Source organism: Nicotiana tabacum, chromosome 2, assembly GCF_000715075.1.
Source record: "Nicotiana tabacum cultivar K326 chromosome 2, ASM71507v2, whole genome shotgun sequence".
NCBI lineage: Eukaryota > Viridiplantae > Streptophyta > Magnoliopsida > Solanales > Solanaceae > Nicotiana > Nicotiana tabacum.
This window is the reverse complement of record NC_134081.1, coordinates 12,234,798-12,248,676: the sequence shown is the minus strand read 5'-3', so window position 1 is coordinate 12,248,676 and position 13,879 is coordinate 12,234,798. Positions and strand designations below refer to the sequence as shown.

Sequence of the window (13,879 nt, the reverse complement as noted above, 5' to 3'; positions counted from 1 at the left end):
GACTCTGACATGGATATGGACGAGTTGAGGATGATCGATGAGCGACTCACTCAACTCGAAGTGAGGTTGGAAGGTGGTTCTAGGACTATTGCAATCCCGATAGATCGTAATCTACTTGTAAACACCGAGGAAATAGTCCCTGTCCTTGGTCCTCTTTGTTCTTAATTTGAGGGTACGATCCTCGAGACGATAGATGACAGCACCTTATCTAATAACATTGTTGGCATTGCTCTTCGAGTAAGTACAACTGTCGTCCGTTCTTTTCCTTATGTTTTTCTTTCTTTCGTAAGTTCTAATTTCCTTTCTTTGTTTTGCAGACAGTTATTTTGGAGATCGAGAGTGCTCGCCGGGAGCAGAAACGAAAACGATATTTACGTGAAGTTGAAAGAAAAGTATTTTAAATGTCTTGCAAAGTATCAAGAGCTCCGGTGTCAGCTCTGCGGCGGTGATGTGTGCCAGCTGAGGGAGGACTTGAAGGAGAGGGACGAGGAGTTGATGCAGTTGTGGAGAAATGCAGCATCTTGGAAGGGACGTTGAGGGGCAAAGAGGAGGAGCTCGAGCTTAGTAGGGGCATAGAAGCCCAATGCAGTGATCTCCAAGCCCAAGCGGTCTTGCTGCGAGGCCAACTCGAAGAGTGTCAATTCAGGGCGGAGGCTCTTAGTGGAGAGGTTGCCGAGAAGTAAGAGGATCTATAAAAGGCAGTGTCCGCTCGGTCGAACGCTCTGAAGAGGGCGTAGTCCCTTGAAGTGGTGATCCGAACTCTTCGTTTTGAGCGAGAAAATGACTTGTCGACAGCAAGGCTTAAAGAAGATGAAAGGATTGGGGAGTTGGAGAAAGAGACCTCTGACCTTTATGATCGGGTTGCTGCTCTGGAGTCCGAGAAGGCTAAACTACTTGAACGGCCTTCTTCATCTGCGACTTCTGGATTCCCCAACGTTTCTTGAGAATTATACGAAGAGTGGATTCACTCCGAGGCCCGATTGGATGTGCTTCGTGATTTGCATGCAGAGGGTTCCATTCCTACCCCAGACTTTAAGGATGCTCGTGTCAAGGCTCGCGAGGCTCGAATTGCTTGTGTCTTATGATCCGATTATGCCTTATCCCGGTGAAGAAGATGAGGACGGTGAGGATGTTATAGACCACCTTGAGGACGAGGCCTGGTATGATTCCATAAGCCCTCCGGGCGAGGATGGAAAGGGCGTTGAGGGTCAGATCGATGTGGGTGTCGCGGGTCGTGATGGTAGTGATCAACAGTAGTTCGTTTTTTCTTTTTTTGAGTTTTTTTTTTTTGTATTTTTGCTGGAATCTTTAAGAGCCTTTGTAAAAAACCTTTATTTATAATATCAAAGTTGGCTTTTACTTTTATTTGCACCTTTCTTATTTGATGTGGTTTGTTTCTGTACTTTGCGTGTTTTGCTCCTTCATGCTTTTATCTTTATCCTTGTATATATCAAAGTTTATCGGAACGTGGTCGAGGATCAATAGGCGTTATTCGAACTTGGTCGAATCTTTACCTCTTTAAATCGCGGCCGAGGGCCGGTAATTGTTGTTCGTACTTTGTCAAACTTATCCTTTTATTAATCTCGGCCGAGGACCGGTGGGTGCTGTTCGAACTTGGTAGAACTTATCCTTTTATTAATCTCGGCCGAGGGCCGGTGGGTTTGTTCGAATTTGGTAGAACTTATCCTTTTATTAATCTCGGTTGAGGGCCAGTAGGTGTTGTTTAAACTTGGTCGAACTTATCCTTTTACAATTTGGATATAAGAGTGACTACACCTCCCTAAGCACTTTTAATACATATAATTAACCTTTCAACCCCACACTTATGTCAAACCATAACTCCCCATTCACATCATTATATATTAACTCCCTACTTCTTTAAGCACTTTTACATCAAGAGTCACCACTATTACTGAATATTTTCAACAATATAACTATTTTTTTTTCTTTTTTTTTAATCAAGTGATTCTTACTTTTTCAATAAATTACACCTTTCTCCTTAGTTCATTAGTTCCACTCAAAAGCCAAACCAATCATCCCACACTTTAACTTTTACAAAATTCATAATAAATTCAAGTGCTCATGAGAGGTACAAGGTTCAAATAGATGGTCAATTCAAACAAATGGGCAAGGCTTGTAATATGGTTGCCAAAGAAAGAGGATTACAGGCTCAAAGGGGTTAACTACGATACATAACAAATAGGTGGGTAAAATCATATAACTGGCTCAACATATAAATGCCTATATCACTTCCAAGACTGCATAAAACTACTATTTTGATTTGCAAATACACGGGGCAAGTTCTAGGCATTAAATGCGATGCACAGAATGATACAAACCTCACACACACATAGCACATTACTCACTCAAGATCAGATCGTCAAGACACTCTAGTCAAAGCAGTAAAGTAAAGTTAAGATCATACACCTTACGGTACTTACATAAGAGTAAAAAATGAGCCTAAGTGTCACAACTAAAGCACTCGCTACTCTAAATGAATAATAAAGTTAAGAGACATTGTGTTCCATTCAAATCATAGCACAAGGTTTCCTACTCCTAACAAAAATAAAAACTAACTATACCTGGTTCAAACAAAACCCTTGAAAAAGAACCGCGGCCCAAAGAAAAACAAATGAGGAATTATTACACTACCCTACAAAAGAAAATCTTCTTTTTTTTTCTTTCGACTTTAATCCCTCAAGAAACCTGTCGAATGATATCCATCGTCAGGAAAAATCAAAAAAATTATTTTTGTAATGTTTTTTCCATATTTTTTCTATCTCTAACCTACTAAACAAAAACTGAACTAACACATATACATACAACATACAGTTATACCCACCCTACACTTTAAGTTGTGGCATGTCCCCATGATACACAATTAAAAAACATAAGGTAAATGAAACTTCCTTGAATATCTAGTCGGGATCAGAATCAAAGTCGAGCTCCATTCTTCTCGCCCGAACTAGTGCGCACATCCATGCAGACAACTTCTTCTTAGCCTTCTTGGGATACACCCCACACTTATCTTTCTAAATCACTGGAGCCTTATCTCTTGAACTCTTCACCTTCCACTCAACACTTGCAACTGGCTTCTCCTGTTTCACCCTCGTTTCTACATTCATCTCAAAAGCCATTATCTCCTCACCCACTCTAAGCATGAGTTTTCTATCATGTATGTCGACTATTGCTCTACCCGTCGCTAAGAATGGTCTTCCTAGAATGAGGGGGGCCTCCTTATTCTCCTCCATCTTTGCTACTATAAAGTGTATAGGAAATACAAACTTATCTACCCGAACTAAGACATCTTCTACTATCCCCTCGGGTATGATAGTTGTTTGGTCTGCCAGCTACAAAGATATTGGTGCAGACCTTATCTCTCCAATCTCATTCTCCAGCTTCCTGTAAATAGACAAATGCATTAAATTAATTGAGGCACCAGAATCATACAAAGACTAATCAAAATTACGAGTGCCTAACGAGCAAGGTATAGTAAAACTCCCTGGATCTCTACACTTTTGTGGGAGTTTGTTTTGCAAGATTGCACTGCAATGCTCTGTGAGCTTGACCACTGAGGTCTCTTCTATCTTCCTCTTCTTTGTGAGGATCTCCTTTAAGAATTTGGCATAAGCTGGCATTTAAGAGAGCACTTCTGTGAATGGCACATTTACGTTAACTTGTTTAAGCATATCCAGGAATCTCTCAAACTACTTATCCAGCTTTTCTCTATATAGCTTTTGGGGAAAAGGTAGAGAAGGCATGTGCTCGCTCTCATTCCGGTCCTCCTTTCTTGAAGTGTCATCCTTCTTCTTTTTGCCAGCTCCCTTCTTGCCTTTCTTCTTCTTATCAACTTCATTTTTCAGCTTCTCCTCACTTTCTTTTTCAGGTACCACCTCTTTCAACACTTTCCCGCTTCTCAATGTCACAACATTCACTGTTTCTTTGGGTTTTCTTTCAGTATCAACTAGCAGAGTACCTGGGATTCTCTCAGACAATACAATTGCAATTTGCCCCACTTTCTTCTTCAAGTTTGGCAACCTTGTGCCAAGTTCTTTGACAGCTGCACCATGAGCATATAATCTCTCATCTGTCTTGACAATGAAAGAATTCATTAGATCTTCTAGCCCAGACTGAGTGGAATGTTGAGGCATGTTAATTTTGGAAGCATGGGGCTCCTTGTCCCTGGAATCTGGAGTTGTTTTGTTTCCATGCATTTGCAGTACCCCCAGGTGAACTCCACGAAAAATCGGGGTGCTTCTGACCCATTGCATTGAAGTTATAATTCCCAACAACATTAACTTCCTCAATTGAGGCTTGACACTCATGAGTAGGGTGCCTTCTTCCACATATATCACAAGCTGCGTGGGGCTTACTATGTATAGAAGCTAATGTCAACTTCCTTATTTTCGTGGCCATGGCATCAAGTTGTACCTGTACAGATGTGTTAGCATCAGCGTGGTAAACACCAGTTGATCTTCTTCTTTCAGCATCTCAAAGGGCCACTGATTTGCATCTTCAGATAACTTATCTAGAAAAGTGACTATCTCTTCTGGAGTCTTCTTAATCAACAGGCATCCAGCTGTATTGCTCAATGTTCTGCGTGCGGCGGGTGTCAATCCATCCCAAAACTCCTGGAGTTGCATCCAGAGTTCAATTCCGCTATGGTGATACTTTCGCATTATCTCCTTAAACCTCTCCCAAGCTTCAAACACAGTTTCGGTCTCGTTCTGGCAAAAGTTATGGATTTCTCTTCTAAACTTGCCCGTCTTAGCTGATGAGAAATATTTATCAAGAAATTTTATGGTCATCTCATCCCATGTTCTAATCGACTCATTAGGCAAGCTTCGAAGCCAGTGTTTTATCATCATCCTTGAGTGTGAAGGGGAATTCACTTAAGTAGATTGCATCTTATGACACACTATTATATTGAAATGTGTTCATAATCTCCACGAAGTCCATCAGATGATTGTTTGGATCTCCGTACATCTTTCTTCTGAAGACACAATTGTTTTGCAGAGTTTGAAGCAACCCCTACTTTAACTCAAAATTATTAGCTGCAACTGGAGGTGTTATAATACTTGATAATCCTTGGTTGTAAACCGGTCTAACATAATCACCAAGTGGTCTCCCGGCCTCGGGAGGTATAAATTTGAACTAGTCTGCACCCAAGGGTTGATTTTGGTTAAGTCTGTGACCCATCTCTTCTTCATGGATGCACTATGCATCCCTAATAGCTGCTTCCTTAGCATCCCTTGCAGCTTTTTCTCTTTGTTGGGTTGCTTCTCTTGCAGCCAAATCATCATTATCATCATCACCAGCCATAGTTTCTTTGGTTGAGGATTGCCCAACCTTCTCTATATTCTCAGGGAGATTTCATTCCTTCCTTAGTTGTCGCAGTTGTTTTTCTATTTCTGGTTTGTATTGTAGCAATTCCTCCCCAGAAGATCAAGTCATGCACCACTCTTACCTGCAACCTGCGCACAGTCAAAGAACACCAACCATAAAAAAGGGAAAAAAAATAAAAAAAAAAAAAAGAAAAATTCTTGAATTAGCACTACAACTATTTCAAACATTATTGATTGTCAATCCCCGGCAACAACGCCAAAATTCGACGAGCTTGAAACATACACTTAAATATGCTCGTTAGTCGAATATAGTATAATATAATATCGTATCCACAAGGATTGGAGTTAAATAATATTTTTATAGTTTGTAGCTAGATTTCTATCCAAGATAATCAACAGTTTAGAATTATGTGATTTAAAACTAAAATTACCTAAAAATCTAAAGCTAATTGACGAATGACAATCGAACAAAAGTAAGCAAGGAAGATATCAATGGGAGAAAATAAGGGTTGATTGGATAGGTACAAGATAAATGTCTGGGATTTAACTCTAGTTAATTCATTTCTAATATTCAAGTGAGTCTCTCGAATTCACTCAATTATTAGTTCAAACATTTAGTAGAAACTCCTCTCTCGATTAAGTCTCAACCTCACAATATGAACCAATTTAAACTCAGTGAAGATATGCAAGAATTCGTAGTAGATTGGTATTTAGGAGAATCTCTTCCGATTATCCTCCTAACTAGGTTTAAATAATAATTCAACTAGCCTCTTTCGATTACTAAGAAGAATTAATAAACTCAACCAACAAGATAATGCAAAGATATCATAAGTTATGCCTCTCTCGATTACATGAACACGTGAATATAGATGTAACAATTAAATAATCCAAAACGATTCAATACATAAAAACTAGAGTTATAATCCACAAACAATTATCAATACACCAAATCCATCAAGCCCTAAAGGGAACTACTCCATAGACATGGAGTATTTTATCACAAATATAAAGAAAAACATAAAACGATCCAAACTCTTTTCTTGAGTGAGGATTGAATGATGAATTCCTTTTGCTTTTGCTTATCCACCTCCTCCTTAGCCTCCCTAGGTCTCTCCAATATGTCAAAAGTACAGAAAATACCATTTTTCCATGTATATATACCAATTAGGGTCGGGCCCAAACGAACACACATTTTCCTACGCGAAATAGGACAATTCCGGGATTGGACGTGCGTGGCCGCACACATGGATGTGTGCTCGCGCATATGGCCACGCACTTTGGACAGTGTACTGCTCTACTTTCGCGCACCTGGGTGACCTCTTGCTCACAATTTGTTTCTCTCGTTAAGTGTACTATTGCCCGTTGATCCCCGAACACAACTCCAACTTAATCCTTGGGCTTTTACTCAGACTTCAAAGCTTCAGAATAGCTCGAATTCATTCCAAAATATCTACATAGCTCGGAATCACTCCTACAAGGCATAAAACACACAATTAGTGTAAAATACTAGTGATTAAAGCTCAAACTCAATTGTAGTGTAGTAAATTAGAGTGCAATAAGCGACTAAAATACGAGATTATAGCCTACCATCATGGAGCTTCTTCTTCGTTGTACGGCTATTTTACGAACATGCATGCGTCCCTCTTTGGCAATAGCTTAGGGGCGCCCGGTATCTTGTCGACTCGTTCTTGGTATTCTTTCATTTGATCTCTAAGTGCTTTATTTTCATTCTCCATTTTCTCCATCCTATTTAGAACAGTGGCGAGGGAGCTATCACCTGCACTGTCAGTAACATTGTGAGTTATACCTGGTGTTGGAGGGTCTGGTCGGTCGCTCTATTCGTCTGCTCGTTGTATTGTGCAGGTTCTTGCGATTTCTGCGGTTGTGCATGGAACGAGCTTGTTGAGCACGCTTATAGCGTATCGGTCAGCCATGCTTCGAGGAGCTTTTTCACGGCCGGTGGCATCCCTTCTTCTGTGGACGTGGAGGACCCTTTTTCATTGGGTTTGTTATACTACAATGGGGAGGATGTGACCTTTAGGGCCTGGGGAGGCAGTGGGCGTCACGTCCTCGCATGTTGTTTCACAACTCTCATTGATAACATTCATGAGGTTGCTAGGGAAACTACATGTTGCTTTAGTTCTCTCTCATTGGTTACCTACCATGTAGGTTTTTGTTCGTGCAAAGAAAGAGAAAAATCTTGGGGTTTGTGAAGTTAGTGACTCGCGTTAGCTGTAGATCTAAAAAAAAACTAAAAAATTAACTAAAAAATTCCCACAGACGGTGCCAAATTATTTGACCAAGAATATAGATCTTGTCTCAACCAATTAGATTTGTTCAAAGAAGAGTTAATCTTAGTAAAAAATAATATCCAAAAATAAAGCTATGTGTGTCAAGACTAAATAAATAATATATATTATCCGGATGGTAATAAATATGAGCATAAATAGTGATATTCAATTATCTAAAAAGGTGGAATATGACAATAAATAGTAATAATAACAATAAATGGCATTTAAGTAAATAAAATGTGTGAGTCACTCAAAAAGGGGATGAGATCGGTGGATATTCTTCCTGACAATGATGGATGATTGATAAGCCTTTGAACATTTGTGTTGTTCTTGGATCTGGTAGAAATGCTAGATAAGAATCTTGGTAAAAAGGTTATTTTTGTATATATGTGATAAGACCAGATTTTCTCCTACAAAGTCAATGTGTTCTTTACAAATAAATATCTTGTGTCCCCTATCAATTATCATTGCGTCTCTTTCTATTTATAGAGAACATGTTCCTATAAACCCTAATAGTACAAGTGGAGAGAATATCCACTAGAATATTCTCTTTATTGTGCTATCTTAAAACTAGTCGTTATAACTATGTCAAGGGTGTTCGACCTTGACCTTGATCCTCGATGACTCCTCGACCTCAGTCCTTGCTGACTTTTCGACCGCGACCTTTGTTGTTCCTTGAACCACTTCGACACATGACAGCCTGGAAATGTCTCACTAATGCTATCATGACTTAAGCATTCTAGAGATAGATTTTGACCTATACAGTATTAAGAATTAATTTTATTTAAATGCAAACTTTAAGAAATAAGGATAAAATAGTAGAAGACAAATGTATTCATAAAGATATGTAAGGTGAGACACAATTTAACATATTTGTATATAATATTACTCCCTCTATTTAAATTTAAATGACACATTTCACTTATCGAAAGCCAATTTAATTAAACTTTTACTTATCGAGAGCCAATTTAACTAAATTTTTACGCTAAATTGGATTTGTTCGACTTAATATTTTAAATTAAAATTTAGATATGCAAAAACTATACGAGAAATGCTATAAGTTGTAATTTTTCTCATGTCAATATGATAAAAAAAGATATATTAAAATGTTGGTCAAACGTCACACAGTATGACTCTCGATAAGCAAAATGTGTTATCTAAATTGAAACAGGGGGAGTATAAAATATTTCTAATTACAAAATAATGTACAAATAATTTAACTAAATTCATCATCTATGCATATTCAAAATATATTTAATACATTACTATGTTAGTGTAAGAAAAATTATTTTCATTATTTAAATAAATATTTTATTTTATTTTAACGTCAATATATATATATATATTGAATTGATAGACACTCGTACAACACACGTATACTAAAACTAGTATTAATAAAAACCTATATATCAAACTAACTATCCACCCATAAATTAATAACCTAAGTATCAAATATCGCCTATTGTTTATTTGCTTCTAATATATTAGTTCCTCTCATTATTTGTTTAATAGGAAAATAAACAAAAGAAATGCTTTTAACTATTTAATTGTTTTTCAAGAAAAAGAACAAGATGGCGAGGCTCAGCCAGAAAATTCAAAAGTAAAAAAGAAAAAAGAAACGTGGGCTCCACAGAATTATTCTCTCTCCACACTAATCACCGTCACATGCTAAAATTAGTACCTCAGTGAGCAGGTGATCGCTATCTCCTTTATATTCTCTCTCCACAGTAGTCAGTCCTCTTTCCTGCCACCACCATCTCCACCGTCTGCCTCCACTCTCTTCCGCACTTTTCGTCGGTGCACAGTGGCGGTTATCAGTAAAATCCTACTTAATTTTATTAACACTAAACTAGATTGTTAACATTTTGTAGAAACTTATAACATCAGCTGCTTCCCGAAAACTCGTAATTAATCTGCATATTCGTTTCGTAATTTGTGTTTTTTAAGTGCAAACAGCTCAAATGAAAACTCATATATAGATGTGTGATGAAGCATTTGAGTGACTAATCAACTTTATATATAGATAAATTTTTACGCGGAAAAATGGCGGATGTTGCAGTATTGAAGTCATGGAGAGACGAGCTAGCAAGCTTAGTGGAGGACAGTGGGATAAGGTTCGCCGGAGATGCGATAGAAATCTCAACTCCGGTGTTTTCCACGCCGGCGTACGAGGAGAAGAGATCGGTGTACAAATCGCCGGCGACCGAGGAGGTTGTAGCGGAGCCGGAGAGCTTTAAGGATCAAATTAAGGGTTTCGCGAAGGCTTGGGGAGAAATGTTGCTGGAATTGGTGAGAGGTTGTAGAGATGTGGTGCAACAAAGCCTATTGACTGAAGAATCATACATTGTGCAGAAAACGAAAGGTCCTTTAGCTGAGGTATCGAGGAGGTTGAGTGTTTTGAATGAGTTTTTGCCGGAGGATCGTGATCCGGTGCATGCTTGGCCCATCATTTTCTTCGTCTTCATCCTCGCCCTCTGCGGTAAATTTTGGCTTTCTTTTAATACTTTGAGATATTCTCCTTTTGCATTGACATATAAGCATTTTGCCTGCAGTATATATGTATGACTGTTTATTTATCAGTTTTTGAATTTCAAAATTTCGAAGTGTTGGGTTTTTGATTGATTAGCTTCTCCTAAACCTTGTGATTGTAGAATTGGAATTCTTTATTTAACATTGGCTCCACATAGAAACGGAAGAACATAAAACTAGTCCCTGTTTGACACTATTACTGTTTGGGAATCAGACTGACCTTTATTTGGCTGCGATTTTCTTTAAATATTAATTTTGATTAACTTCAACTTAAAAAGGCATACTGTGATCTGTATTGCCTCCGTTTCAATTTATGTGAGCCTATTTAATATTTGGTCAGTTGCAAAAAGAATAATATTTTTCTAAATTTGGTAATAATTTAACTTAAATTTCTTATTTTATGACAAGTTTGTATTCACACAAATGATAAAACTTTTAAGACCACAAGTTCCAAAAGTCTTTTTGCCACAAAAATGTTATGGCATGTTGAGACCAAAAATTTCAAAAGTTTTCATTTATTTTTTAAATTATGTGTCTAGTCAAACAAGTTCACGTAAATTGAAGCTGAGGGAGTAATAATCATTGCATAGTTTCCAAGTACTATAATTTTTTTATTAAAAAGAATAAACAAATCAATATCCAAATTTAAAATAAAAATACTGATGTGTTGATCGTTTTTTAAACGGATGGAGAACGGATCATTTTTATACCTGGAAACTTTCAAATCTAGCATTTTCTTTGATGATGAAATTCTCATCCTTCTTTATGTATATCCTCTGTTTCTTTGTGTGATCCAATGTATATTAGTCCCGATGGCATAATAACCTGATTCGATTATGTTTCTACACTCACTTAACATTTCTTAGGCTCTATCAATAGATTTCTCGGATCTTAATTGTGCTTCTTTCTCTAGATTTTTTCCTTTCAGTGCATGATTCTCTTTGGTTTCTGGTCCTGATAATTGGTGACATGTGCAGCATTGAGTGTAAATAGTAAACAAGATACTTCAGGCACGCAAGTGAAAGAAGTGTACATACATCCTCCTAGTGCTACTCGTATAGTGCTTCCAGACGGTAGACATATGGCATATCATGAGATAGGAGTTCCACCTGATAGTGCTAGATATTCTGTAATTGCTCCACATGGCTTTCTGTCTTCTCGACTTGAAGGTAGGGAATTGGTGTATAGCTAGTGATTAATATTTATTAATTTGTCATTGCTTGATGTAATTAACTTGTTCTGGATGGCTTTTTGTGATAGGTATTCCCGGAGTGAAAATGTCACTTCTTGAAGAGTTTGGCATTCGTTTGATAACATATGACCTTCCAGGATTTGGAGAGAGTGATCCTTACCCTGAACGAAACCTTAACTCATCTGCTGTCGATATGCAATACTTGGCAGATGGTCTAGGAGTTATTGGTAAATTCTGGGTTTTGGGATACTCAAGTGGAGCGATACATGCTTGGGCTGCAATGAAATTTATTCCTGATCGAGTTGCAGGTGTGTTCGTTCTCCCACTTTTGTTAACACGGCATTGTAATATGCCTTTGAGACAGTTCACCACATTCAATGATGATTTCTTGAAATAGATAGATATACGAAAGGAACATCACTTGGATGACTATCACATAATTTCTCATCATTTTTCTGATGATTTTATCATCCTATTACAGGCGTAGCCATGTTTGCCCCCTTTGTCAATCCATATGAATCAAGCATGACTAAGGAAGAGGTGACAGGAACTTGGGACAAGTGGACAAGAAAAAGAAAATTGATGTACTATTTAGCTCGAAGATTTCCAAAATTTCTTGATTACATCTATCACCGGACATTTCTATCTGGAAAGCATGGTCAAATTGATAAATACTTGTCTCTGTCGCTAGGACAAAAGGTAGATATCTTTTATACCTAAGAAATTAGAAAACTGTGCATCCAAATAATGTGAAAGTTCAGTAACATAAATTTCACCATCGGCCATTCTGGTTCATAGTGGTAGGGAGTCCTCTTCAAGCCACTAGATCAAGAGTTCGCGTCTGGTAGGCTGCCAAACAAAAAAAGTAACATGAATTTCACCTTAAATTTTCATCTTGGATCTCGTTCCCCCTCTCTCTCCTCCCCCACCCCGCCCCGCCCCGGCTCCTCGAGAGTAGTCTGATTAGTGTTTATGGGTTGCATATATTTACTTGTACAGCTCTGTGAAAGAAGAAAAAGGAAGTCCAGAATGTATTCATTCTTATGTTTTCAGTTTGGATTGCCCCTAGTAAGTGACTGCATTATTAAAATCTTTAAAAAGAGAACAAAAAATGAGTTCATCTCAAAATCAAGAAGGAAAAAATAGGTGAAAAGGTAAACACACTTTGCATTTCCTACCCCAGTATCACAACAGTAGTTACTGTTTAGCAGAAAATTATAAATTCAGCTTTAGTTTGGGACTGACATATTTGATTTGATTGACTGTATTTGTGATAGAGAAAGACTTGATACTTGTGTTTCTGTCTTCTGCTTGCAGTGTCTGCTGTAACATTTTAATTATCTTTGTCATGTATCTTCTCGTGTTGTTCTCAGGATAAAGCGCTGATTAGCAAACCATCCTTTGAAGAGTTCTGGCACAGGGATGTTGAGGAGTCAATACGTCAGGGTAGCTCGAACCCATTTATAGAGGAAGCTTCGCTTCAGGTGTCAAATTGGGGGTTTAGCCTTGTGGATCTTCAAGTTCAAGAAAAGTGTTCTGGTAAAGGGATTCTGTCATGGCTTAAGTTTGGTTATGGTCAAGTGAAGTGTGAATTGACTGGATTTCTAGGACCAGTTCATATATGGCAGGTTTGCAAACATCTAAATCTTGTTTCCTCGGTTTCATTTGCTTTCTCATCTCTTCCTGCAATGAGTTTCGTTAGAACATTGATCTGCGCAAAGATCGGATTATCTCTATTATGTCTCAACAGTGTAGAATATATTTCATGAGCATTTGAATTATGAACAGGGATTGGATGATGAGGTTGTACCGCACCAAATGACTGACTACGTGGCTAGAATTCTGCCAAGGGTGGTGGTCCACAAGCTTCCCGATGAGGGCCACTTTTCCTATTTCTTCTTCTGTGAGGAATGCCATAGACAAATGTTCCTGACCATTTTCGGAAGCCCTCAGGGACCTCTTGAAAATAGCAATGATGGAGAGCAGGAAGCTATAAATCTGGATTTGGCAGCAGAATGAGAGGAAATAGTTTCTTGATCACTAAATATTGGTGTATATACTACAGGAATGCTCCTTTTCTCAAGGAGCACTAAAAGGTCAGATGTACGAGGTGGTCCTAATGGGCTTTGAATGTTTTTCTCTTTCCCTTCTTTTTTTTTGGTGGATAGTGCTTTCTGGATTTCACTATGAATTCTAACAGTAGAGGTTGAGGAACAGATTATCACAGGAAAAGCATATCGTTATCTTTCAATAGATGCCCTTTATTTGGATATTCCTTGTTGCAAGGATCTGTCTTTAAAGCCCAAGTTGAGAGTGTTGATCGTAATATCTCCGGCCACGTCAATTTTCTAAATGACTTAGATGAATTTCACATTTCCAGCCAAGTATTTACTACTATGTACTTATTAAGCTAGTAACAGAGGCAGAGAGCGAGAGAGGGTATATACCTTCCAGAAATGAAGGATCTATAAAATTTGTCATGTTTATAGGGTGTGTTTGGTACGAAGGAAAATGTTTTCATG

At 38.0% G+C, this 13,879-nt stretch overlaps 1 protein-coding gene across 2 annotated transcripts; it reads left to right on the top strand.

Annotated features, from left to right (window-relative positions):
- Positions 1 to 9,326: 9,326 nt before the first annotated feature.
- Positions 9,327 to 13,627, top strand: LOC107798643 (uncharacterized). Of its 2 annotated transcripts, XM_016621664.2 has the most exons (7): positions 9,327 to 9,453; positions 9,660 to 10,115; positions 11,143 to 11,334; positions 11,426 to 11,665; positions 11,839 to 12,056; positions 12,731 to 12,985; positions 13,146 to 13,627. In XM_016621664.2, exons 2-7 carry the CDS (start codon positions 9,680 to 9,682, stop codon positions 13,374 to 13,376), a joined length of 1,572 nt encoding a protein of 523 aa, XP_016477150.2. In that variant the 5' UTR covers positions 9,327 to 9,453; positions 9,660 to 9,679; the 3' UTR covers positions 13,377 to 13,627. The 2 variants fall into 2 exon arrangements, with proteins under 2 accessions (XP_016477150.2, XP_075086976.1); XM_075230875.1 differs by lacking the exon at positions 9,327 to 9,453 and having other exon boundaries at positions 9,504 to 10,115.
- Positions 13,628 to 13,879: the final 252 nt, after the last annotated feature.

Excerpts from the sequence above, each read along its gene's own strand:
- LOC107798643 (XM_016621664.2), top strand. The coding sequence starts at position 9,680 with ATGGCGGATGTTGCAGTATTGAAGTCATGGAGAGACGAGCTAGCAAGC. Across the intron at positions 10,116-11,142 it reads CTTCATCCTCGCCCTCTGCG|CATTGAGTGTAAATAGTAAA; the intron begins GTAAATTTTGGC and ends TGACATGTGCAG. Across the intron at positions 11,335-11,425 it reads TCTGTCTTCTCGACTTGAAG|GTATTCCCGGAGTGAAAATG; the intron begins GTAGGGAATTGG and ends TTTTTGTGATAG.